Source organism: Schistocerca nitens, chromosome 5 (genome assembly GCF_023898315.1).
Source record: "Schistocerca nitens isolate TAMUIC-IGC-003100 chromosome 5, iqSchNite1.1, whole genome shotgun sequence".
Classification (NCBI taxonomy): Eukaryota; Metazoa; Arthropoda; class Insecta; order Orthoptera; family Acrididae; genus Schistocerca; species Schistocerca nitens.
Genome location: NC_064618.1, coordinates 627,244,923 through 627,272,774, shown reverse-complemented (window position 1 = coordinate 627,272,774; position 27,852 = coordinate 627,244,923). Strand labels below are relative to the sequence as shown.

The 27,852-nt window shown below is 41.0% G+C and overlaps 1 protein-coding gene across 7 annotated transcripts in view; it reads right to left on the bottom strand.

Moving 5' to 3' along the window:
- Positions 1 to 27,852, bottom strand: part of LOC126259291 (transmembrane and coiled-coil domains protein 2) — a 181,141-nt gene that overhangs the window by 120,451 nt on the left and 32,838 nt on the right. For 5 of the 7 annotated variants that reach the window (XM_049955946.1, XM_049955945.1, XM_049955947.1 and 2 more), the window contains exons 1-2: positions 18,889 to 19,009; positions 2,446 to 2,611 (exon numbers count right to left, since the gene is read on the bottom strand). In XM_049955946.1, the coding sequence (XP_049811903.1) occupies positions 2,446 to 2,611; positions 18,889 to 18,958 (236 nt within the window). In that variant the 5' untranslated portion in view covers positions 18,959 to 19,009. Of the gene's footprint in view, positions 1 to 2,445; positions 2,612 to 18,888; positions 19,010 to 20,895; positions 20,951 to 27,852 lie in introns of those variants that run through there. The other 2 variants (XM_049955951.1, XM_049955952.1) reach the window with 2 other exon arrangements.

Below are 27,852 nucleotides of genomic sequence, written 5' to 3'. Positions count from 1 at the left end.
TGGTAAGTCGCATCATCTCCAAACGAAAGCGCTGGCAGGTCGACAGACACACAAACAAACACACAAAATTCAAGCTTTCACAACAAACTGTTGCCTCATCAGGAAAGAGGGAAAGACGAAAGGATGTGGATTTTAAGGGAAAGGGTAAGAAGTCATTCCAATCCCGGGAGCGGAAAGACTTACCTTAGGGGGAAAAAAGGACAGGTATACACTCGCACACACACACATATCCATCCGCACAGACTAAGCAGACATTTGTAAAGGCAAATATTTACAATTTTTTCTGAGATGTAGATGATGGATATTCACTAAAAGAAGCACGACTATAAAAATATAAACCTTCCTCTTTAACAAAAAAAAAAAAAATTCAAGCTTCCACTGCAAAAATTGTAGGAACTAATGCATTTTTAAATTATAAAGGAGCTCCATGATAAAATCTTCTTGGGTCGAAGATGGCAAGTAAGAAACTTGCTGAAACGTTGCTGGAGAACAACACATTGACTCGGCTGTTAACTCAAGAAGATTTTATCATCGAGATTCACTGAGAAAGCCTGCATTATCATATATAAAAGAGCTCGTCTATGAAAGCCTGAATTTCTGAATCTATACAACTTCTTTTTATCATAAGTACAACAGTAATTGACCTGCAACATTTACATTTTGGAAATGTGAATATACCTAGGTAAACTTCCACTACCCAAAATTTCAAGTAGTTGCATGATGATGGGTGTCATTTCCTACAATTTCTGGGTGATTTGACATGGAATAACCCTTTTTTATCTATACAGTTAACTAATTCTGTTAGATTGAGAAATAGGAGTGATAAGAGAAAAGAAGGAAGTAAGAAACAAATATTTATAGATTTTGGGTAAGATCCCTACACTGTGGAGAAATCTTCAATATTAGAAATGGTAAAAGCTGTATTGTCAGAGACTATGCATCTGACTGTGAGCATGAAGGTGGAATGTGTCCAGATCTGTTGAGAGAGGAGGATGAAAGGGTAGGTTTACCTAGGAAAAAGGGAACCTATGCCTGAGGTCAGTTGAATCCATAGCAGGAAGGACATGAATCGAGTTTATAGGAACGAGAGGGTAAATTTATCTATGGAAAAAGGAACTTATAAACGAGGTCAGGTGGATCTAAGGCAGAAACTCAACCATTTAAATAAGTTAAATGGCAAGCTAAATTTAACATGTTATGGTAACTAAAGAAGCCATGTTATTAAAGTAACCAAATGGATCTTTAAGCCATGGTGACTAATGTAGGAAAATTGATGGCGATTGTATGCATCAATTTGACATTGAAAGAAATGCATTGAATTTAGGCCACATGAGACCTTAATAAAAAAGTGAAATTAATTTATGAATTGCTTTCAACATAAGCCTCACTCTCTTTAGCTATGCAAGTTATACCGCACAACATTTTTCATCTTATTGGGGGTATCTGTAGTGGTACTTGTTGCTATAAAGCACAGCAACACACCTCACTTTCCTTTTACTAGAGGGATGGAAAATGTACGTGAGAAAAAATGTGACTTTGATTAGTAGTAGTGTAAAGAGAATCTACTATGCCCTGATCTGTTGGAATTGGTGTGCAGATATTAGAAAGAAAAATGTGGGCACAGCACAGAAAGTGACAACAGGTGTGAATTTGGACCATCCAGTGAGAGAGAGGCCACTTGCACTTTGCAGTTCAGTTGCGCTTTGGGGGTGCAGTAGTTTCCAAGGAAGAAAGAGGGAGGGAGGGGGGGGGGGACTGATGACTATGGTCGGGGGTGGGGGGGGGGTATTGTTGTTACAGAGACTCTGTACTATGCTATCTCAAGTTAAGTACAAACTTATCATTTTGGTCAAGCACCAAAAGGTTATATATGAACAGGTTGTCTGAAAAATTTTGTTTATTATCTGTTGTTGTGAGTTGAGAACTTATTTGAATATAGAAGAATTACAAAAATTGTGTTCCGGAATGACGGGCCACATGATTGGGGGGGGGGGGGGGAGACGCAAGGGTGGGGGTGGGTGGGGGGGGGGGACAGGAGGGCAGAGGATAAAACTTAAATACATTTCCAGAAACAGATGAGCACCTCAAACAAAATTTATTAGATTTCATCTGCAGATAAAAACAGAAGAAATATGTGAAAAAAAAGAAAGAGTTGTGATCTACACAAGTTGATACCAGGATGAGAGTGACCCACCAGTTTGATTATTGATAATATTAGAAGTAACTTTAAAGTACTTACATTTTAACATAATTTGTTCTTTATATTTAAGAATAATAGAGAGAGCCACAAATACAAGATGGAAAACCAACATACTGAGTCCTCCAGTGAAGCTAAGGGAAGGATTGAGTTGTAAATTTAAATGACAAAAAAATCATTCATTGTTTAGAAGAGTCTCTGAACAATGGAAGAGCACATACATTAAACATTTACTACAAAACACTCACCCAATGGATGCATGTTGCTGCTGCAGGACCCGGGCTAGAGAGGGCGACGCACTCCGGCTGCTGGTAGTCGTCGCCCTGCCCCCCTGCTGGGACTGTGGCTGTGGCTGGCTCTGGGACACTTGCAGGCTATCCATGCTGCAGTTTGAACTCCATTTCCACACAGTACCTAAGGACATGATAAGAGGACTCAGATGTAGCAAGTATTTTTAAGACTCATTTCTCAAAAACAAACAATTTAAGAAGTACAGGTAATAACTCTCGGAACAGTGGGTGCTCCGAGTCATTGATAAACACGTAAGACTATGAACTTTTTTTCTATCTTTTATATGAATCCACAATCAGGCTACAGTACACACATGCACATCTGTATGGCTACCATGTCCCAGTTGACAACACTGTGCCAGCACTGCAGCTCAACTGGAGTGATAGTTTGGTTGGAGTAGGCAAGGGGAAAAAGAGGATGGAGAATGGGGAGGAGGCAAGGGGAGAAAGAGGATGGAGAATGGGAAGGAGGCTAGGGGATGTGTTTCTGACATCTAGGAAGGAGAGGCAGAATATGCACACAATACACCTGCATCAAACCAGTCTCTGGACTGAAGACCACAACAAGAACAACACCTGCTAGTAAGCGGCTGACAGGACAGACAAATATAAACCTCTCTGAAGAGAAAGAAATGCATGACATACAACAAGAACCAGTTACAGAAACTTAAGAATCCAAGGTTAACACATACTGTCCATGGAGGACACAGAAATTGGAACACTCACTTTCAGAATTGCTCCATGCCTCTATCTTCAAAGATAAAAAACTTGTCATAAGTGGTAAAGAAAGTTTCTGAAATACCAGAGATAACTGTTTGACACCAATGTTTATGGTATTAAAACTGTGAGTGTAATGGGTGGTAGGAATGAACAGTTCCACCATTAAGAAACTTAACTGTGTAGGTAATAGGAAAAGAGTACATATTGACACCACTGGTCATGTCAAACTTATATTGCTCATATATAATGGATGACTGGATCAATACGTTCAAAACGGAGGTAGTCTGTGAACAAAAAGAATAAATGAGAAAGAACATCTCTGTTTTCCACAGGTATTGGATTTCTGAGTAATACTGTTACAAAAGGCAAGTGAGTGGTGGTGGTGGAGGCCTTAGAATGGAGAAAGTAATTTAGGCAGGGGAAAAGCGAAGAAAATTAGGCCTTAAATTCACATTGCCAATTTTGTCACTGGAGATGGACCACAAGCTCAAATTGGGAATGGATGGGGAAGGAAATTGCAGAGCTCTTGCCAAAGGAATCATCCTAGCATTTCCACAAAGTGATTTAGGAAAACTACTGAAAATCTAACTCTGGGCGAAGCTTTTCTCTTTCGTTTTTACTGTTAAGTAAACTAACCCATAACTGTTCAGCAAGAAGCCACATTACAACATGAATTATGTTAAACAGCCAATAAATCGGCCCATTCTGTACCATTGCAGCAACAGGCTACTGGCCCATGGAACTAAACTAATGCCAAGTTCTATCTTGTTACGTTAATTAGTTTTCCTTATTATCCTTTTCATTAGGAATAAACATGTACCTGTATACCACCTCTAAAGTTATCTGTGTTTCATATTTGTATTTCACTTTTTCTTCCCACAATTATGTCCATTAATTAAGGCATATTAAATATTTCACATAAATGTGAAATGAAGTGAACACATTTCTTTCAAATTCTAATACAGTACTTCCCATCACATCCTATGAGTACCTCATACATATTTTACATCCTAACATAGCCTAAAATAATTCTCAAAGGATTTGCAAGCACACAAAATGTGAATAGTACCTGCTATAAATGACCTTGGAGTCCCATTAAAAAAAGAGAGGGTATGAAAATAAGATACTGATGGCCATTCTAGACACATCAAACTCCCTTTGACATCAACGTATTGTGTATGCTACAATCTGAGCTACAAAAGGTTTTATGATATGTATTATGCCTCTCACAGTGTAGTCAGTTTTTACCCCCAGTAATCTGATACAACACAAAAATAAATAAAAGCACACCCTATCTTTTGCAATCATGAGCTGGGGTAGATGCACAGAGCTGGGGTAGTTGCACAATAGGGGTAAGAGCAGGTTGGTTGGATGATTGAACAGACCAGACTATTAGGTCATCATTTCAGAGGAAGAGAGGCAGGCAAGATGCTCATTCTACAGAGCAGCTGGGTGCCCCTGAAAGCAGAGTGCCATGAGGGCAAATACATCCCCCAGCCCCCACCACTTCCCAGAGGCACTCCACTCAGAAATTGCCTTGGGAGACTAGCAACACAAGCAAGGCAAGAGAAGCACAGACAGATAAAAGATGAACAAGTCTAACAGACCACGCAAGAGGGGGGAAGAAGAGTAAAGGAGCAGGAAGGGTGAGGATCAGCATCGACCAACAAGCCCCGACAGCTGCACTCCAGTCTGGGCAGAGGAGGCAACAGTGTTCCACCAACTCCTAAATGGGCTGATAAGGTTCAGCAGCCCTCCCTTAAATTAAGAGTGGTGAAAGCCCACTTCACGAATGAAATGTGAGACCAAGACAGCCACTGAGGCATCATCTCCTAATACCAGGGGTAGCGAGTTAGGGAGATTACGAGTCCGCCGCAGGGCAGCTACATTGGGACAGTCCAGTAAAATGTTGACCCCATCAAATGGGAGCCGCAACGACAATGGGGTGGGTCCTCCCTATGGAGGAGATAACCGAAGTCAGCCAAGTATGGCCGATGCAGAGCCAGCAAAGGACAGTAGAGTCCTTGCATGGAGGACCTCCACAGATTTGTGATCTCCTTAATCACCTGTAGCTTTTTTGGTCAGTCAGAGTGAGCCACTCCATTGGCCAGGCACCTAAAACTTGGCGTAATACTGAACAGAGGTCCGTTTCCACAATAACGATCTTAAGAGTTGGTTTACTGCTAGTCAGTTTCACCAGACTATCAGCGAGTTCATTCCCCGGGATCCTGATGTGGCCCGGTGTCCAGACAAAGGTCACTGAGCATCCACACTGTTCAAGGCATACAGGGAATCCTAGATGGCAATGACCAAGGGATGGCGAGGGTAGCACGGGTTGAGAGCTTGCAAACTGATCAAGGAGTCGCTGCAGATGAGAAAGGATCCCACCAGTACAGGAACAGATACACTCATGAGCATGAGAAACGGTTACCAACTCCTCAGTGAAAACACTACAGCCATTCAGCAAGGATCACAGTTCAATATGTCCCATGTGAGTATACGCAAAGCCTACAAGACCAGCAATCATTGAGCCATCAGTGTAGACTACTTCTGAACACCGGGATGCACCAAGGTTGGAGAAAAATTGCTGACGAGGGTCTTAGGATGAACAGTCTTTCACACCTCGTGATAGGTCAAGAGAAAGCTGTAGCCGAGGGATGCACCAGAAAGGTGTGCAGGAGTGGGTCCAGAGAAGAGGTGAAAGAGGAAATGACTCAACTTCAGAGAGGATAGACTGGATGCGATTGCAATCATAATCCTTGATCTGGGCTGCCTTTGCGGAGGTGGATTACCATGTTTGGAAAGAGGAGACAGTAGTTTGGATGTTTAGGGGAGTTGAAACAGAAGAAGCATAATTGATAAGCTGTCATTGGTGTCTGATCAACAATGGAAGGATCCCAGCCTCCACGAGTGAGCTGTTCAAAAGGCTAGTTCGAAAGGCTCCTGTCGCAAATTGAATCTCACAGTGGTCTATCGGATCCAGTATCTGCAATGCTGAAGGCAATGCCGAACCATATGCCAGACTTCCATAATCAAGCTATTGCAATGAAAACTCACCCTCATTCCAGATGCAGTTAAAGATGCAACAATATGACACTGACAATTCACCAGGAGGTGCTTGATTTGGTTATGGATGTGTTCAGCCCTGGGGCTCTACCAGACCAGTGGACTAGGACACTGATGAATTCCCACTCACTGAATGGAGCATTATATGGCTCCAGGTGGTGTGTAGTAAAAGAAAATTATTTTCACTTCACCTGCCGTTTTAGAACATGAAAGGCAGGTTGAAAATTCTCAGATGCTGAAAAGTGAGCATAGGGCAGAACAAAATGTTCGGTGACAGCATATGGGTCAGCATAGACAGTACAATTCACAGTAATACTAGGTACAACTGCAGATGTCTGGTATCAACAGAGATGTCGGACCTTAGCCAAAACCTGCGAAGGCATTCTCTTCTTTATATAGGGTGGTGGACCTGGGCATGGAACTGCTTAAAGGCAATTAAGTGCTCCGTTGGTGGGTGCTGCTTGTGGCATTGGAGAACCTGCCTGTGATCTCTAATGGCCTCTCTTATTTCTGATGACCACCACAGTACTGTCTTCTGTCGTGGCAGGTCCAAGGAACAGGGGATTGCTAAATCAGCTGCTGAAAGAATGGCTGTAGTTGTATTCACGACTGCCCGATCAATATCTACATGCAGCGAGGAGCCAAGGTACACAGCAGAGGCTAAAGCACCCCAGTCAACACCGTTGAGGGTCCACCTGGGCAGATGTCCAGGGCAGTGATGCTGAGGGAGGGACAGGAACTTCAGGAGAAATGGTCTTTACCACAAAGGTCACTGTGGACCCTCCGGTGGATGGATGGGAGAAGACAAGGGCTGCAAATGGAAAGGTCAATAGCTGAGAAATTTCCATGACCCACACTGAAGTGTGTGACAAGGGTCAAGTTATGCCACTAAATTTTCAGGGCCTTTACCACTGCCAGTATTCCTTGGTCCCACACCACAAAGGGTTATGGGAATTGAACTCATCCAAGATTAGGAAAGGTGGGAACAACTGAGAAACCAATGCACACAATACGTTCTGAGACACTTCACCATTGGGAAGGAGGTAAACCTTGAAGATGGTAATATCCACTAATACCCTTACTCAAACAGCCACAGCCTCCAAAGGAGTATCAATAGGCACTTATTCGCTATACAGACTGTCTAGCACGTATGTGTCTACCCTGTCATAGGTAGCACAATTCTTATAGTAGCACCCGTATCCATGAAGGGCTGGAGTCAGAGTTGCTGCAAACCAAGTCTCCTGAAAGGCAATGCAGAAGACAGGGGAACGGTTTAAAAATGACATAGCTCACCAGGTGGTGGAAAAAACTGCTACAATTCCACTGGAGAATAATGTTGTCAATGTACAGTAAGGTCGTGAAGGTACCAAGGGGGCAGGTTATGCCTTAGGGTCTTCTGCTGCCACTGGCTGAGGGGTTATGGCATAAACATACATATGTTCCGGGTTCTGATGTGTGATGCAAATCGGGGCCTCGGGTGCTGCCGGAATCTCTGCCTCAGCGACAGGAGTGAAAAGGGCAGGATCAATGGCATAGTGGCCAATGGAATGTTGTCCTCCTTGGACTTTTTCTTGTCTTTCTCTCCCTCTAGGATTTCAATGATGGTGAGGGCTTCACTGAATCAGTTTCACGTAAAGATGATGATGATGATGATGATAGCGATGCCCTGCGATCAGCAGCCTGTGACGACTCCAGTCACTGGCTGGTGTCTAACTGTAGATCAGAGGAAACCTTGGAAGAAGGGAAACATTCCACATGGGAAAAATATATCTAAAAACAAAGATGATGTGACTTACCGAACGAAAGCGCTGGCAGGTCGATAGACACACAAACAAACACAAACACACACACAAAATTCAAGCTTTCGCAACCAACTGTTGCCTCATCAGGAAAGAGGGAAGGAGATGGAAAGACGAAAGGATGTGGGTTTTAAGAGAGGGTAAGGAGTCATTCCAATCCCGGGAGCGGAAAGACTTACCTTAGGGGGAAAAAAAGGACGGGTATACACTCGCGCACACACACACACATATCCATCCACACATATACAGACACAAGCAGACATATTTAAAGACAAAGAGTTTGGGCAGAGATGTCAATCGAGGCGGAAGTGCAGAGGCAAAGATGTTGTTGAATGACAGTTATGAGTGGCGGCAACTTGAAATTAGCGGAGATTGAGGCCTGGTGGGTGACGGGAAGAGAGGATATATTGAAGAGTAAGTTCCCATCTCCGGAGTTCGGATAGGTTGGTGTTGGTGGGAAGTATCCAGATAACCCGGACGGTGTAACACTGTGCCAAGATGTGCTGGCCGTGCACCAAGGCATGTTTAGCCACAGGGTGATCCTCATTACCAACAAACACTGTCTGCCTGTGTCCATTCATGCGAATGGACAGTTTGTTTCTGGTCATTCCCACATAGAATGCATCCCAGTGTAGGCAGGTCAGTTGGTAAATCACGTGGGTGCTTTCACACGTGGCTCTGCCTTGGATCGTGTACACCTTCCAGGTTACAGGACTGGAGTAGGTGGTGGTGGGAGGGTGCATGGGACAGGTTTTACACCGGGGGCGGTTACAAGGATAGGAGCCAGAGGGTAGGGAAGGTGGTTTGGGGATTTCATAGGGATGAACTAACAGGTTACGAAAGTTAGGTGGATGGCGGAAAGACACTCATGGTGGAGTGGGGAGGATTTCATGAAGGATGGATCTCATTTCAGGGCAGGATTTGAGGAATTCGTATCCCTGCTGGAGAGCCACATTCAGAGTCTGGTCCAGTCCCAGAAAGTATCCTGTCACAAGTGGGGCACTTTTGTGGTTCTTCTGTGGGGCATTCTGGGTTCGAGGGGATGAGGAAGTGGCTCTGGTTATTTGCTTCTGTACCAGGTCGGGAGGGTAGTTACGGGATGCGAAAGCTGTTGTCAGGTTGTTGGTGTAATGGTTCAGGGATTCCGGACTGGAGCAGATTCGTTTGCCACGAAGACCTAGGCTGTAGGGAAGGGACCGTTTGATGTGGAATGGGTGGCAGCTGTCATAATGCAGGTACTGTTGCTTGTTGGTGGGTTTGATGTGGACGGACGTGTGAAGCTGGCCATTGGACAGATGGAGGTCAACGTCAAGAAAAGTGGCATGAGATTTGGAGTAGGACCAGGTGAATCTGATGGAACCAAAGGAGTTGAGGTTGGAGAGGAAATTCTGGAGTTCTTCTTCACTGTGAGTTCAGATCATGAAGATGTCATCAATAAATCTGTACCAAACATTGGGTTGGCAGGCCTGGGTAACCAAGAAGGCTTCCTCTAAGCGACCCATGAATAGGTTGGCGTACGAGGGGGCCATCCTGGTACCCATGGCTGTTCCCTTTAATTGTCTGGCCTTCGAAAGTGAAGAAGTTGTGGGTCAGGATGAAGCTGGCTAAGGTAATGAGGAAAGAGGTTTTAGGTAGGGTGGCAGGTGATCGGCGTGAAAGGAAGTGCTCCATCACAGCGAGGCCCTGGACGTGCGGAATATTAGGGTATAAGGAAGTGGCATCAATGGTTACAAGGATGGTTTTCGGGAGTAACAGATTGGGTAAGGATTCCAGGCGTTCGAGAAAGTCTTTGATGAAGGATGGGAGACTGCATGTAATGGGTTGAAGGTGTTGATCTACGTAGGCAGAGATACGCTCTGTGGAGGCTTGGTAACCAGCTACAATGGGGCGGGCGGGATGGTTGGGTTTATGAATTTTGGGAAGAAGGTAGAAGGTACGGGTGCGGGGTGTCGGTGTGGTCAGGAGGTTGATGGAGTCAGGTGAAAGGTTTTGTAGGGGGCCTAAGGTTCTGAGGATTCCTTGCAGCTCCCCCTGGACATCAGGAATGGGACAGCTTTCGCATCCCGTAACTACCCTCCCGACCTGGTACAGAAGCAAATAACCAGAGCCACTTCCTCATCCCCTCGAACCCAGAATGCCCCACAGAAGAACCACAAAAGTGCCCCACTTGTGACAGGATACTTTCTGGGACTGGACCAGGCTCTGAATGTGGCTCTCCAGCAGGGATACGACTTCCTTAAATCCTGCCCTGAAATGAGATCCATCCTTCATGAAATCCTCCCCACTCCACCAAGAGTGTCTTTCCGCCATCCACCTAACCTTCGTAACCTGTTAGTTCATCCCTATGAAATCCCCAAACCACCTTCCCTACCCTCTGGCTCCTATCCTTGTAACCGCCCCCGGTGAAAAGCCTGTCCCATGCACCCTCCCACCACCACCTACTCCAGTCCTGTAACCCGGAAGGTGTACACGATCAAAGGCAGAGACACGTGTGAAAGCACCCACGTGATTTACCAACTGACCTGCCTACACTGTGATGCATTCTATGTGGGAATGACCAGCAACAAACTGTCCATTCGCATGAATGGACACAGGCAGACAGTGTTTGTTGGTAATGAGGATCACCCTGTGGCTAAACATGCCTTGGTGCACGGCCAGCACATCTTGGCACAGTGTTACACCGTCCGGGTTATCTGGATACTTCCCACCAACACCAACCTATCCGAACTCCGGAGATGGGAACTTGCTCTTCTATATATCCTCTCTTCCCGTCACCCACCAGGCCTCAATCTCCGCTAATTTCAAGTTGCCGCCACTCATACCTCACCTGTCATTCAACAACATCTTTGCCTCTGCACTTCCGCCTCGACTGACATTCCTGCCCAAACTCTTTGTCTTTAAATATGTCTGCTTGTGTCTGTATATGTGTGGATGGATATGTGTGTGTGTGTGCGCGAGTGTATACCCGTCCTTTTTTCCCCCTAAGGTAAGTCTTTCCGCTCCCGGGATTGGAATGACTCCTTACCCTCTCCCTTAAAACCCACATCCTTTCGTCTTTCCCTCTCCTTCCCTCTTTCCTGATGAGGCAACAGTTGGTTGCGAAAGCTTGAATTTTGTGTTTGGATGTTTGTGTGTCTGTCGACCTGCCAGGACTTTCATTTGGTAAGTCACATCATCTTTGTTTTTAGATATATTTTTCCTACGTGGAATGTTTCCCTCTACTATATATATATATATATATATATATATATATATATATATATATATATATATATATAAAAACAAAGATGATGTGACTTACCAAACGAAAGCGCTGGCAGGTCGATAGACACACAAACAAACACAAACACACACACAAAATTCAAGCTTTCGCAACAAACTGTTGCCTCATCAGGAAAGAGGGAAGGAGAGGGAAAGACGAAAGGATAGGGTTTTAGGGGAGATGGTAAGGAGTCATTCCAATCCCGGGAGCGGAAAGACTTACCTTAGGGGGAAAAAAAAGGACAGGTATACACTCGCACATACACACATATCCATCCGCACATATAGAGACACAAGCAGACATTTGTAAAGGCAAAGAGGTCAGTCGAGGCGGAAGTACAGAGGCAAAGATGGTGTTGAATGTCAGGTGAGGTATGAACGGTGGCAACTTTAAATTAGCGGTTGTTGAGGCCTGGCGGGTAACGAGAAGAGAGGATATACTGAAGGGCAAGTTCCCATCTCCTGAGTTGTTTGAGAAAGCTTGAATTTTGTGTGTACGTTTGTGTTTGTTTGTGTGTGTATCAACCTGCCAGTGCTTTCGTTTGGTAAGTCACATCATCTTTGTTTTTAGATATATGTTTCCCATGTGGAATGTTTCCCTCTATTATATACATATCTCTGGAAAACAGTGATCTCTGGTGAGCAGGGAGGGAGAAATGCACTTTCCACAGCTGACATGGATGGGGGGAGGAGCACAAGGAGCATTCAAATGCAGCACTCATCAAGTTTTGATATATGGGGCTAGTGTTGCAATGCAAAGATGTGTGCCTGAATTTCAGACACTGGAAGCACTGCATTGGGGGAGGAGGAGGGGGGGGGGGGGGAAGTTGGGGGGGACATTGGGTTTCACATTGTGTCAGTGTACCATCACCTTGACCTTTTCGGACAATGAATCACCCTCAAAGCCCAAGATGCAGGCACCAGTAGCAACCCTATTGTCCTTTGTCCCCATATGTACACGAAATGCAAAGTGTGCACCTCATTGCTCCAAGTTGGCACATAGCACATCACCAGATTGTAAGAACAAGTCTCTGAGGAAAATAACACCCTGATCCAAATTTAGACTATTATGAGGAGTGACAGTCACGCATGTCACCTACCTTGTTACAACCAATGCCCATGACTAGGCAGGGGATGCTGTTTTGATCAAAATTGACCCAATTTTCATTTTACAGATGGTTGGCACTTCCCAAACTTGTCTTCTACATTCTCCACACAGAATATGGGCTTTGTGGCCAAGAAGCAATCACCATCAGTCCTTGTACAAACCAAGTATCGCAGGGAGTACTGCTCTGTTTGCCACTTAGCCCTACATTCCTCCCATGGCCTAGCCAGGGAAGGGAACATTTTAGGATCATATCTTTCTGCATTGAAAGAGGACTGTCCTCTCGCAGAGACTGCTGGGGCCGTATGGCCAGCAGAGGAAGATAACGTGATCCGCTTCATTTACAGCTCATCCCCTATGTTGCCACCCACTCTGAACACTGGCTCCCCCACAGGCACCACCTAGTCTCAGCAATGGCCACCTGGCTAGTAATCCATTTCTTGAATCCCTGTGCCCGTCACAACAGACACATACTCTTTGGCATACACGGGGAATTTTCAGCTCAGGCATCAACAGTAGTATCCTCGTATAGTAAGGGGGCTATCACTGTGCAGGTACTTGATGAACACCCCCCCCCCCCCCCCCAACAGGATGGTTACCATGCTGAGTTTTAAGTGTGTTACCTTATTAAAGGGAAGGGTGCACAGGTGGATTCAGGATGGGTTATCAGCCCATTCTGTACCAATAACAGAGCCAAATCGAGATTAGCATGCCAACCCTGTGAAGATACAGGATTAGGCCACAAAAAAGAAAGAAGGTTTCAAAGTTAAAACACAGGGAGTGAAAGGCTATGCACAACTTATAGAATCCACACTCCAGTTACAAGAGACAGTGACATGAAAGGGAGGTGTGTGTGTGTGTGTGTGTGTGTGTGTGTGTGTGCGCGCGCGCGCATGTGCGCGCGTGTGTGTGTGCGCGTGTGTGTGTTTTTCTCTCTTTTTCTAGTAAAGGCTGTGGCCGAAAGCTTATTTGTGAATATGTGTGCCTGTCCCCAACTTGGTGTGTCATCTTTACATAAGTAGCAATCTATCTTTTCCTTACACTGTTGATATTCCCACCTGGACATTCCATTGTTTAATCAGTTAAATATTTAACAATGAACAAACAAGAAAAAGTTTAGAAAAGCTTTGAAATTATGCTGCAAGTTTGTTGGAAGTCACTAAGTGCACTCATTACGAAACACTGCACGAATATAGTCTGGGAAGTTTGCACTCTACTTTAAGCAAAAGCAAGTTCTTTAAGCATCTCTATGATGTCATATCTCCCAAACTCTCTGCCCTACAATGAAATAATTTTGCTGTTACATTCAGTGATATATGTGAATAGTGTGTGCGAACTGTGTTGCAAATAATCGGCAGTGAAGAAGTAATAAAATTTGATACCAGATTCTGAAGGTTTACTGGGACAGAGAAAATTTAGTAAACAAACTTAGTCCCTTTCATCATTTTGTCTGGGGTACCAGAGAAAAAAGTTTTGTAAAAGTTCAAGGCTATGTGTACAGTTCACTGGAAGTGGCTAAGTGCTCCCACTCTCAAAAAATTGATGAATGAAGTCCACGTATATATGTGTGCCATCAGTCATGCTTCTTCAAGACAAATACACCATTTCTAATTGTAATACTTGTTTTATTGTGTTAAACTTCTAATATAAGAATATACCACTTAATGAGTATATTATGACAGTATTTAAAATTTTTAAACTCTGTCAGTAATTCCACAGCCATTCACTAGGCAACCCGCACATCCCTCTCCCTTGCCCCCCCCCCCCTCTCTCTCTCTCTCTCTCTCTCTCTCTCTCTCTCTCTCTCTGTGTGTGTGTGTGTGTGTGTGTGTGTGTGTGTTTCTTTTTCTGACAAAGGCTGTCACCAGGAAACGGGATCCAGGATAGTTGCTTAGCAATATATTAGCAATGTTGAAACATGTATTATTACAGGAGCATCATCTTTCCATGGGTAAGCATCTGAAAAAATGCTCATTTCTACTTGAAATCTTATGCAGTATGTGTCATGAGGCATTAGTATAGTGAAGTACTGTCAAATGACTCTCACTTGTAAGAGCACAACTTGCTCATAAAGGTGCATGGATATTTGATCATAAATCCAAAGTGCTTCAAAAGATGCTGCATCTGATTTTTTGCCATACATAGATCAAATGTAAGATTAAGAGAAATAATCATAAATCATATTCACTTGTGATTTGAATGTTAAACTAGTGTAACTGTCATCATCAGCCATTTGATGTCCAATGCTGGAAAGAGACTTCTCCAGATTTTTCCACGCATTGCAGTCTCAGCAGTGGGTATTCATGTTGCTTCTGCATTATTTTTTTTTTTTTTTTTTTTTTTAAGATCATCTACCCACCTTCTATTTGATCATTGCCAGTGTGTGTTCTTATTTCTCTGAATCTGGGAGATTACTCCCTAGGGACATCTACCATCTACCATTCATGTAATGTCAACCCTCATTTCATTTTCATTGTTGACATACCAACATATTCTACTACAATCTGCCACTCTCTGATCAATATGTGTGTTTGCTGTATTTTTACTCCCCAACATACATATCTCTACTGTTCAAGGAATGATTTCCAGGTTTTAATGTTTTTCGTATTTGATCTTTATGTATAACCACGAGGAGTCAAGACTGGTAACAAACTAATTTTAGACCTTCCTTTTCAGACATAAAGACCACATTTATTTTACCAGTAAAAGTAAACATAAGAATGCCCTCAAAGCGATCTGTAGAAACTCTTCATTCTTCAGAAAAATTGTAAGTCTTAATAGTTGCCTTAAATGAGTCCTTGAAGGCAACGATCTTGGGAAGAAAGGAAGATTCTAGTGGAAAAACGAAAGAGGGAAACAAAGAACATAACAGAACAACTGGTGCAGGTAATAAGGTATCAAACTACGAAGAAATTATGAGAAGTCCAGACAAAGCTTCTATATTATTTTTACTCCTTTGTTTATTGCTTTTCCTGTCCATTCGGCCATGTACAACTGATGTAAATACAAACAAACCTTATCAAATGGTTTTACATTAATGTGTACATTTTTTAAATATGTTTTTATACAAGGTGATTGGTTGGTTTGTGGTGGTTGGAGGAACCAGACTTTATACAGGGCAAGTCAGGAGGAAAGGTACGTGTTTTGACAGGTGATAGCATTACTGATTCTGAACAAAAGAACTTTATGTGGACATATGCCCTATTCCAAATTGTTTCTGAGATAGAACACTTTTAATGTACATTTCTATTTATTTTCTGTATTATTCATTGTCATAGTTTACAACGTACCACAGTAATATAGAGAAAGCTGAGATGAACATTTTGATACAGTATGCTTGAGGTCTATAAAGTCAGAAAACTTCCTCAAACTGGTCTAAAAAAGTACCTAAGCTACAGCACATGCAAGTCACGTGATAGTTTCAATATTCTCGTGATCTCTTTGCACAGGAAACTGTTAGTCCTAGACAAAAAAATAAATAGGGCCCTTTTTTGTAGCAAATTTAATTTAGTTGAATTGTGTACTAACACAGTTTTTGTTGGAGTGTGCAGTTTTCGTGTTGTTGTTGTTGTTGTTGTTGTTGTTGTTGTGGTCTTCAGTCCTGAGACTGGTTTGATGCAGCTCCCCATGCTACTCTATCCTGTGCAAGCTTCTTCATCTCCCAGTACGTACTGCAGCCTACATCCTTCTGAATATGCTTAGTGTATTCATCTCTTGGTCTCCCTCTACGATTTTTACCCTCCACGCTGCCCTCCAATGCTAAATTTGTGATCCCTTGATGCCTCAAAACATGTCCTACCAACCGATCCCTTCTTCTAGTCAAGTTGTGCCACAAACTTCTCTTCTCCCCAATCCTATTCAATACCTCCTCATTAGTCATGTGATCTACCCATATAATCTTCAGCATTCTTCTGTAGCACCACATTTCCAAAGCTTCTATTCTCTTCTTGTCCAAACTATTCATCGTCCATGTTTCACTTCCATACATGGCTACACTCCATACAAATACTTTCAGAAACGACTTCCTGACACTTAAATCAATACTCGATGTTAAAAAATTGCTCTTCTTCAGAAACGCTTTCCTTGCCATTGCCAGTCTACTTTTTATATTCTCTCTACTTCGATCATCATCAGTTATTTTGCTCCCCAAATAGCAAAACTCCTTTACTACTTTAGGTGTCTCATTTCCCAATCTAATTCCCTCAGCATCACCCGACTTAGTTCGACTACATTCCATTATCCTCATTTTGTTTTTGTTGATGTTCATCTTATATCCTCCTTTCAAGACACTGTCCATTCCGTTCAACTGCTCTTCCAAGTCCTTTGCTGTCTCTGACAGAATTACAATGTCATCGGCGAACCTCAAAGTTTTTATTTCTTCTCCAAGGATTTTAATACCTACTCCGAATTTTTCTTTGGTTTCCTTTACTGCTTGCTCAATATAGAGATTGAATAACATCGGGGAGAGACTACAACCCTGTCTCACTCCCTTCCCAACCACTGCTTCCCTTTCATGTCCCTCGACTCTTATAACTGCCATCTGGTTTCTGTACAAATTGTAAATAGCCTTTCGCTCCCTGTAATTTTACCCCTGCCCCCTCCAGAATTTGAAAGAGAGTATTCCAGTCAACATTGTCAAAAGCTTTCTCTAAGGCTATAAATGCTAGAAACATAGGTTTGCCTTTTCTTAATCTAGCTTCTAAAATAAGTCATAGGGTCAGTATTGCCTCACGTGTTCCCACATTTCTAAGGAATCCAAACTGATCTTCCCCGAGGTCGGCTTCTACCAGTTTTTCCATTTGTCAGTAAAGAATTCGCGTTAGTATTTTGCAGCTGTGACTTATTAAACTGATAGTTCGGTAATTTTCACATCTGTCAACGCCTGCTTTCTTTGGGATTGGAATTATTTTCGTGTTATTAAAGAAAAAACGTACAGAAATGATATTGAATGTGTTCTATCTCGGAAAGCATTCACAATAAGGCACATGTCCATATGAAGTTTTTTGCTCAGAATCACTAATACTATCATGTCTCAAAGCATGTATCTTTCCTCCTGACTCACCCTGTATATTATTTTAGTCTTATTTCAATTGGTTTTAAAACCTGATATCAAATTCGGTGTACTAAGTTCCTTCATTAATTGTCAAGTCTATGTCATAAGTAAAATTAATGTGAACCTGTTATGTTTCAACACATTATCCTGCTCCATTTTTTCTGTCAAGGATGTGAAAAATTCCTCTATCATTGCCAAGAAGAATTTTAGTGACATGGAAATTCTTTTCTTGACACATCTTTTAATTTTAAATTTCTCCTGAACTGATCACAAATTCCAACTTGCCTTTTCCAGGAACGATAATTTCAGTTTATTCATCAGTCAATGACAGGGGGAAAAAAAATATACCTTGGTACGTTACAATCTCAACTTGCATAATGGGGAACATCTTTGCAATTCTATTGCACTCCTTAGGAAAGCTGGAACTATGTATTCATTTTCTAGACTGTACACACAAACTTAAGCAAGGACATTTATCAAATAAAAGATATTCCATGATCTTACACTACATTCATGTCTTGAAAAGTAACAATTCCTTCTTAGAAGACATAAAACTTTAAAAAAGATGGTTACTTAATGGAGAGAAGCATGGAGGTTAAAAAATTTTGAGAAAGACCAAGGTTTGACACATCACGCAACATAAGGTTGTCTTTAGCCCAAAAAAGGGGTGCACACTCCTGCAATCAAACTTTTTTAAACACTTATCCAGGTGAAAAAAAAAAAAAGAAAATGTTTCTGCTTGACAATTCCTTCAATTCCATAGAAGAATTTCTATTAGTGTAATAGTAAATTATTAGTGTAATAGTAAATGATACGCGTTAACCATATTTACAAAGTAATTTATAATGTGAACATAAAATGACTTGTTCCACAGCATTATGATTTACCATGCAAATGATCCATAGAAAATGAAACTAACAGCAAGCTGATTCAATGGATATGGGTCTCAGTTGTTATGCAAAGATAAAGAAGCTTGCACAGGATAGAGCACTAGCAAGCAAGCTTGAAGACTAAAGACAATGACAAAGAAAATAACAATAACAACAACAGCAACAGCAACACCTAAAATGCAAAATATCTGTATGTGTGTCACAGAGACTGCATGGCGTTTAATTTTTACTGCACAAGGTAAACTCTCTCTACGCAAGGACAGAAGTTTGAACGAAAGCCTGCTCTACAACTTGTAATTTATTTTATTTTAGCTTTATAAACTCTGAATGAAATTTAATTTAGACAGTGTAAAAATATCTCAAGTGTCACCAATACTGGAAGTATCATTCATTTTTCCTGTAAGTTTCTAGCAATAGTTATTTGTCTCTTTAGGGAATGTGCTATTATAGATGTCTCAAAGTTTAGTAAACCTCTATATGATTCAAACAAAGTGGGTGAACACTTACTGTCTTTGTTATAAACTGAAATTTGATGGTCCATCAATTGCAAAGGATTCAAAACTGTATGAGACCACATAACGACAATGTCTGAAGTGCTATGAGAAAGAGGTTATTTACTCAATAAACAACTGATTACACTCCCAAGAATTGCGCCTCAAACTTTTATCAGCTCTCTAACAAATACTGTGTATATCAGATGAGATATGGTGCAAGCTTATCTCTGGGAAGTTGTGAGTACTTTGATACTAAGCCAGTATGGAACATAGAGAAAGAACTTTCTGATGTTCCACAGTGACCACCACAACAGGAAAAAATAAACAATATACAGCTTCTTGGTATAATGTTTTCAGCTATGCAACACTGTGAAAGCCAGTTTTCATCCTTTAGGATTCTGTGGTGATTTTGTTATGTTAAAACTAACTGCAACTGTTAAACAGAATCAGCCCCCACATCATTCCAGCTCTCCTATCATTCAACAAAGCGTACAAATAAATTCTGTGAGAATTAGGTACAATGTACAACTCTTAAGCTGCAACATGTCACAGCATTACAGGGAACCTACTGCGGATTTGTTTCACTTGTTATTATAAAATAATAACCATAAATAAAGTAATGACAATAAAAACCACAAATCTGTAAAAGACTGTCATTCAGAGCTGGAAACAAGCCAGTGGAGCCATTTTTCTGACATTCTTCTTACCAACATGATGAGACCAAGTTCTTTGCTGATTGTACTATTAAGAATCATTTTCCAATGTAATCCATATATAATGGAGCTGATGCTCTTTACAAGCAGTATTACAGAGAACCACTGTATCACGGAAGATATTACAATAAAATCTAGCAATACTTACTTTGTGTACATAATTGGAGTCAACTTTTAAACATGACAACTGTAAGGGAATTACAGAATGGTAGACAAACTTTTATTCACCATGAATATTATGCAAATGTAAGATCACTCCACAAATGTAACCACTTTTAAAAATGACAATGTCATGAGTCTTCAATATCTTTTGACACTTGTAGGATGATCCTGTTGAGTTTTATATGATAGAAGAAATAGGAGAAATAACATTAGTCACTACACCAGTCGCTCATTTGTGACATTAGATCTTCAACTTTGTAAGCGGAAGAGAGGCGTACAAGGACATGTAAGTATTTAATATTTGCCAAAAACAAGGCAGCATGATAACACAAGTCAAAGGGCACTAAAAATAGTTTATTACACAAGAACTGCAGCTCATCACAACTTTTGCTCAAGTGTGTACATGCAGTGTTTAGAAAATGATAGAAATATTAAGAATAGGTATAGAAGTATAGAGGTAACAGTACGCAATGGATACAACATGACTGTACTGGCCAGAAGTAAAGATGACCCAAAAACTTGTAAATGACATTAACAGACTACTTAGCACAGAAATAATAACATTGACAACATCCAGCTAGTATGATAACTGGACACCATCAGAGACACAGCTGAAGAGGAGGCACTCTGGTATACAAGCATTAGCATGATGGGATACAACAGTGGAGCTCAAGTTAGCAATTTTCAAATAAGACAAGGACTTTTGGTCCAAATTACTTCATTTTATGACTACAACTTCTATATGCAATTATTGCCAAATGATGATTTAAATAAACGCAGCCAGTTGATAAGGGATCATGAATGTCAAAACTCTTAGCTGTGTATGAAAACTCCTTTATTGTGTGTTTTATTATAAATAAATATAATCATTGACATTAAATAGCAAAACACTTCCTAATGTTCAGCACGAAAATTAGCAAGTTTCCCTTTTTAATATTATCAACATGTTCTGCCAAGCACCGACATAAAAGTCGGTTAATGTTACAACCATTGACTTCTCACTATCTCACTATACTTCTGTCTCTTCAACAACTTTCTTCGAATTTGTGAAATACAACTGGCATAAAACTTTTACAGTACAGACAACCTGTTATTAGTGACACATTCTATTACGATATGTTATGAACAATTATTACAATACTAACAATGGGTGGAGAGGTGTCAACATGGTCCTGCATGAGGTATCATCCCACCAATCACCTGGAAAAATACAAACAAGTAAATCAGTAAATAAAAATTTTAAAAATTAGAAGAGTTAACAAAAGAGGACACCTCTGTGTCCCATTTTACCACACGCTTCAATTCTAGCCTCCTCTAATTAATTTTATTAAATTAATAGAAATAAATAAAACCAAAGCACGACGTTTTACAATACTACGAGTTTCTTAAAAACATTCAGGATGCGCATTGCACACAGCAGTTTGTTTCCTTGCACTGCATTCGCTACATAAGAACACAAACTTACAGTTGTTTGTATATGACAGTTAAGTTTTTTTAGCATCCCTGTGACACCTCATATGTGTGAAACAAACCTGTGACCATTCATTCTGCCCTTCTTTCTGTACGTTTAATATCCACACCCTCCTTTAGTCCTACATGGACGCTTCAGCTATATTCTAGGATGGACTATATGAGTGATTTTAAGTAGTCTGCTATGTACAGTGGTTTTATTTCACTAGTATACTAACAATGAGTGAGAGTCTAATATGTTTTATACCTACAGCTGAGGCTATGTGACTGCGCCATTTCATATTCTTACAAATCGTTGATGGTTGTCATCATTTTTCTGATTTAACAGGCAACTGCATACGTATCCTGCAGAATTCCATGAACACATGTAGTAACCCTCCCATTCTGCCTGCAATTCTAACCAAAAAAAGTCCTTCGTTTCAAAAAGGAACAATTTATCTGCACCATTAGCTTTTAAACTGTGGGTTTCATTTATTTATGCATTTATTTACCTGGCAAGATTAGGGCCTTCAGGCCCTCTCTTACACCTAACCAGGCATACTCAGATTCAACAAATTTCAGTTTCTACAGAACATTACGGACATATAAAATGTTATACAGTATTAATGTTAAAGACAAAAAATAGAGATTATAAAAGTAGTACAATGATAATTATAACAATCAAAAAATAATTATAACAATCAAGAATAATAATAATAGTAATGACTATGTATATGAAAGTAAACATACTTTTCTTTTATGAATGTCAGCCCTATTGCTAGTTGGGAATTTTCTCGTTATATTCTTGCAGCTTGTGAGTTATTCTCATCAAGCAGAGACATAAGACGATAGAATGGGGTGAAAGAGATATAGAAGAGGTAGATAGGTTAGAGGAAGAGAAATAGAATGGTAAAATTCGAAGCTATGATGGAGAGGAGAAAGAAAGAGATGAGAGGGGCACAACAATGGTGGCTATACCGTCCCTAATATGCAAGTCTTGAGTTCCCTCTTGAATGTTTAGTGGTTCTGGATAAGACGCAGATCACAGGGGAGCGCGTTCCATAGTCATATGGCTGAGATGGAGAATGACACGGAGAAAGATTTTGTGTTATGTAAAGGTACAGCCAAGATGCTAGACGTATCCGATCTGGTATTGCGGTTGTGGAATGATGATAGGTGTTTAATGTGAGAAGATAAGTATTGGGGGCACCAGTGGCTAAGAAATCGATGAAGTAAGCACATCGTGTGGAGATCGCGTGCCTTATGTGGGCGTATCCAACCTAGCTGGGAGTATGAAGGACTGATATGATCATACAACCGTATATTGCATACGTATCTAACGCAAGCATTCATCACTAGCTCGAGGCATCTTGAATTTTCACTATTTGTGCCGTGTTGAACTACATCACAGTAGTAAAGATTAGGCAAGACTAGTGTTTGGACTAATTTTTGTTTAACATGGGTTGGAAATATTTTTCTAAATTTTTGAATTGCATGTAGGGAGGAGAGCGATTTCCGGCAAGCTGTGACTGTTTGTTCTTCCCAGTTTGGGTGTTCATCCAAGATTATTCCAAGGTCTTTTACTGTTTTTTGGTAAGGTAGTTGGGTGCCACTGAGGAGTATTTGAGGGACTGTTTCGCAAAAGTACCGGCTGATTAACTTTGGATGAGATACAAGTATGACCTGGGATTTCTTGGGGTTTAGTTTCAGACCTAGGTTCTGTGCCCAACGAGAAACAGAGCAAAGATCTGCGTTCATACTCGCTACTGTGTCAGCAATGTTCTTGGGGCTTGCACTTATGTACAGTTTGATGTTGTCGGCATATAGATGGTAGTTGCAGGAGTGAATCACTGAAGAAATATCATTAATGTACAGTGAGAAGAGTAATGGACCAAGGACGGAGCCTTGGGGAACTCCAGAGCGCACGTTTTTCCATGATGACTTTTCCGACCCAAAAATGACTTGTTGACTTCTGTTTTTGAGGTAGCTGTCGAACCAGTGTATTGCGCTGTTTGAGAAATTCAGCTGCTTCATTTTAATTAGTAATATATCAAAGTCAACTGTATCAAAAGCCTTGCTAAAGTCAAGCAGTGTTAAGATGGTAGCTTCACGTCTGTCCATAGCATGTTTAATGTCATCAGTTACTTTGATTAATGCAGTTGCTGTACTATGGTGCTTTCGAAAGCCTGACTGATATTTGTCGTGGATGTTATGAGTTTTGAGGTAATCCGTCAGCTGTTGATGGACGATGTATTCTAGGGCTTTAGATATTGCAGGTAGTATGCTGATCGGCCTGTAGTCACCTGGCGACTTAGGGTTGTCAGTCTTGGGTATAGGTTGAATTAAACTTTGCTTCCACTCAGTAGGATATGTACTACTGACAAGAGACAGGTTGAAGATGTCTGTGATAACTGGAGTAATAGTGTCTACGGCGTTCTTAATCATGCCAATGCTCACTCCATCATTTCCTACTGCCTTTGAAGAGATTCTCATAATTGCCTTGTGTACTGTGCCTGTAGTGACATGTTTTAGGAAAAACTTGTCTCTCGAGAGATTGATATCTTGGGGCTGGTAATTTGTCGCTGCGTGGCAGTTTACAGCTGTTGAGAAGAAATCGTTTAATTCTTCTGCAGACGCTTGATAAACGGCGTCAGATCTTCGCTTCCCTATACCGAAACTGCGCAGCTTTTTCCACAGTGCAGCAGGTTTTGATACGCCGCATACGACAGAGCGGGCACGTCTGATTTTGACATTCCTCACGCTTTGCTTGGTTCTATTTCGGAGTTTCCTATAAGCTTCGTACGCCTCGGGTGTTGGGTTACGCTTGAAGGCCCTATGTGCAGCATCACGTTTATTCATTAACTGGCATAATGCAGTGGTGAGCCACGGAGTGGGAGCTCTCTTTACCTTGACAGTGCGTTGAGGAGCATGTTTATCATACAGTGCAATAATTTTGCGACATAATTCCTGAATTTTTCCGTCTAAAGTCGGTTCATTGCTTATATCATGCCAAGGGATGTCTGAGCAATCCTTTTGAAGAGCGTCATGGTTAACATTTTTTAGGTTTCTGTAGGTTACCAGGTGAGATTTTTCTTTGGTAGTATGCACTGAGTAATTTAAGAATATCACGTCATGAGCAGAGTGTCCCGGAGCAGAGGTCTGATTGGCGCGAATTATTTTATCTGGTCGCTTTGTTGCTATTATATCTATGAGTGTATGGCTGTGTGGCGTGTGATGAGTTGGGTCCAGCAGTGTTAAACTCATATCATTGGAGTGGAACAGTCTCCTTAGTTTTTCTGCAGAGGGAGATTTTAACTGTAAGTCGATGTTTGTGTCACCCATAATGATTATGGGTTCATACAGTGTCACGAGCAAGGACAGGGCAGGCTGAAAGGAGGACATAGCACCGACGTTTGGAGGTTTATAGATTACTCTAATTAGCAGTTTCTGATTTGATGTATTTATTTCGAAAAACAAGAACTCTGCTTCTCCTTCGCCCTTTGCATCCGATGTGCATAGTATAAGTCTCAGATCAGAGCGAACATAGGCACCCACACCACCCCCACGTCGTGTTTCACGATCTGCCCTTAGGAGAGAGTAACCAGTGATTCGGATAGCGTCGGAAGAAATGTTTGGTTTCAACCAAGTTTCAGAGACGAGGATAATATGGAACAGCGATTGGCAGAACAGGTCACAGAACTCGTCGAAGTGAGCCGTTAGCGACTGAGCGTTCGCCTGGGCCACAAAGAGCCCGCCGCCATTTAGAAGTAAATTACTGTTTTATATTATAAAAAAAGACGTTCACAGAAACATCAACACGACACATCCTATCACACCATGTACACTAAAAACAGCTGCAATATTTTCAAATAATCCCACCATAACATTCTTGATGTTCACACAAAAGGAAATAAGTTGTCTTCTAAGCCGATAACCTGTTTCCGAAGCCACCATTCACCACATTCCAAAGACCCTTTGAATAAAGTCATGTGTGTGAATGGTCAGAATATTTATCCCAGAAATGCAGCTACGCCAAACTGATTATGTAGGTTACTTTAACAACTATCCATCACTGAAGATGGACTGCTTATGTTACTTCTCAAGTGCAACTGAAATTAAATGAAAATTCTCCAAATTAACATTTCACATAATTAGCATTTAAACTTCAGTGAAGCTACTTTATTGATACATTATTCAGTTTTTGATCGTATACTACAACATTTTTGACATTTTGGGAATGGTCATAAATACAAAGTAAGCTGTACTGAAAGCAAACTGAAGTGACTTTTTTGTGGTCTAGTGTTTCCAATGCACTTATTTCAATCTATCTGTTCTCCATGTGAACACCTTGAAATCTAAACCCATTATGTTTCATTGATGTAACACACACACACACACACACACACACACACACACACACACACAGAGAGAGAGAGAGAGAGAGAGAGAGAGAGAGAGAGAGAGAGGGCTTTCACAATAGCATAAAAATACGAACAGGCTAGAATCTCTTTTTCACCTGTCAGAACTTAATTTATAGTATCATAAAGGACAATCCGCATAAAGATATAAACTTAAATGAAAATTATAAAAACAGTTGGTATGTACTCCGTCTAAAGGAACATTCTTTTAAAATATGTGAAATGCTTGAATAGTTATGATAGATGTGCAAATACAAGGGACATTCGAAATGTTTTCAACCTGACAAGGCAAAACACAAAAATGTAAGATATATAAATAAAAACCAAGAAACTTTCATATAGGGTTTGTTGGCTTATAAAAATCATCTGACAACATGAAACGGCGCAAGACCAAAATTCTCAGGAAAAAAATGTTTGCACTATACAGAACAATACTATACAAAATGTACAACACCCAAGAGGGATCTATAAGAATAGAAAAAGAAGAAAGAGGGGCTCATATTAAAAACGTTTTAAGGCAATGATGCTGTGTTTCTCCCCCATCTGTTCAAACTGTGCATCAAAGAGGAATTGACAAAAATAAAAGAAAGGTTTACAAGTGGGCTACATATTGATGGGAAAACATAAAACAATAATATTCGTTTATGACAGTGCTATTCTCAGTGAATCTTAAGGATGAACTGCAAGACCTATTTAACAGAATGAAGTCTGATGAGCACAGCCTGTCAATTTGTAAGACCAAAACCAAAGAAAGATGAAAGTACTGATAAGAAGCACTAGTGAAATTAGCAGTAACCGTAAAACCAAAACTGGGGACCATATAGTAGATAAAGTGAAGAAATTATTCTACCTCAGAAGCAAAATAATACACAATATGATGAGCATAAGAAAAGCAGCCTGGCACAGGCAAAGAAGTTACTGGTAGTGAAAAGCCCTTGTTGGCTTGTCCTCTTCCATTTTTTTGTCACCATTTTTATCACTCACTTGAAATATTCAAAGTGGAGTGGGCCGATTAAGTTTATGGCATAACATGTGATCAGGTACTGAGTGCTGTAACTTGATTTGCTCTGATTACATTGGCTGTTGGTGAGTGTGGCTGCTCTGTGGGGAGTGGAGCACTTGTGAGAATTACATATGGTTGGGCCAGAGGGTTCCTGGAAGGCAGTCAGTCACTGACATTATTGTGGTGCTGATATAGGCAACCCCTGCGGAACAGTCTGTGGTAGCCTTTGTATCAGTATGGGGAGTCTCATCTGGACCATCAGAGAGAGAGAGAGAGGTCGTGGCATCTCTTCTGGCCCACCAGAGAGAGTGTTTCACTGAAGAGTGGATGACCAAATTCTTAGTTGACATACGAGTGATTACCGTTATGGTAGCCTGGACAGCGTTTTGCAGACCCCATATGAAATTGTAGTCAGAATAAGTTATTTTCTGAATCCATGACTGGTTGAGAAATTATCCATTGTAAAAGCTTGTAACGGAGGTCGGCAATCCTGTTTGCAGCCTGCGGAGCAACCCAGTGCTGATAGGTGTCTACCCACGAGCTGAATTCAAAGCACCAGCAAAGTAAAAACTTTTTTTTTATTCCTCCTGACACTCTGTTTCATTCATCATTGCACTGTGGCCACAACAGGGATTATTTGCAGGTGTGAATTTATAGATGAATAATCTTAATCACTGCTCCAGAGCATAGTCAAGTTTTTAGTCCATTTGAAATTTCATCCTGCTTACAATAGGATGTAGGGAACTGTATTTACTTAGTACGCCCCTTTTGAAATTTCCAACAGTTCATTCTCCGATACCTTCTTTTATCAATCAATCATATTACAGAATCATTACATTCTATACTGAATTATCTCTGTGTCCTGGGATAATGAATCTCATAGTGATATCCACTATGCTTATGATTTCAAGGATTAAGGAAACATGTTTAATATCCTCTCCCTGTATCCTACATTTTTGGGTGGTATTAATTAATCAACTACTAGCTGGAAACCTCAAAGATCTACAATTACTTCTTGACAAAGTCGCAGAAAAAAGTGAAGAATTTGGCTTGACTCTTAACGTAAGCAAGACTAAGTTCATGGTGATATCTAAAACACACCAACAAGAAAATCTTACAAGCAATAGGGAAAGAGTCGATCAAGTACGTAAATTTAAATATCTCGGAACAATTGTAAATGAGGAGATTGAAAGCTCAGAAGAAATTAAATCGAGAATAGGACAGGCCAGAAG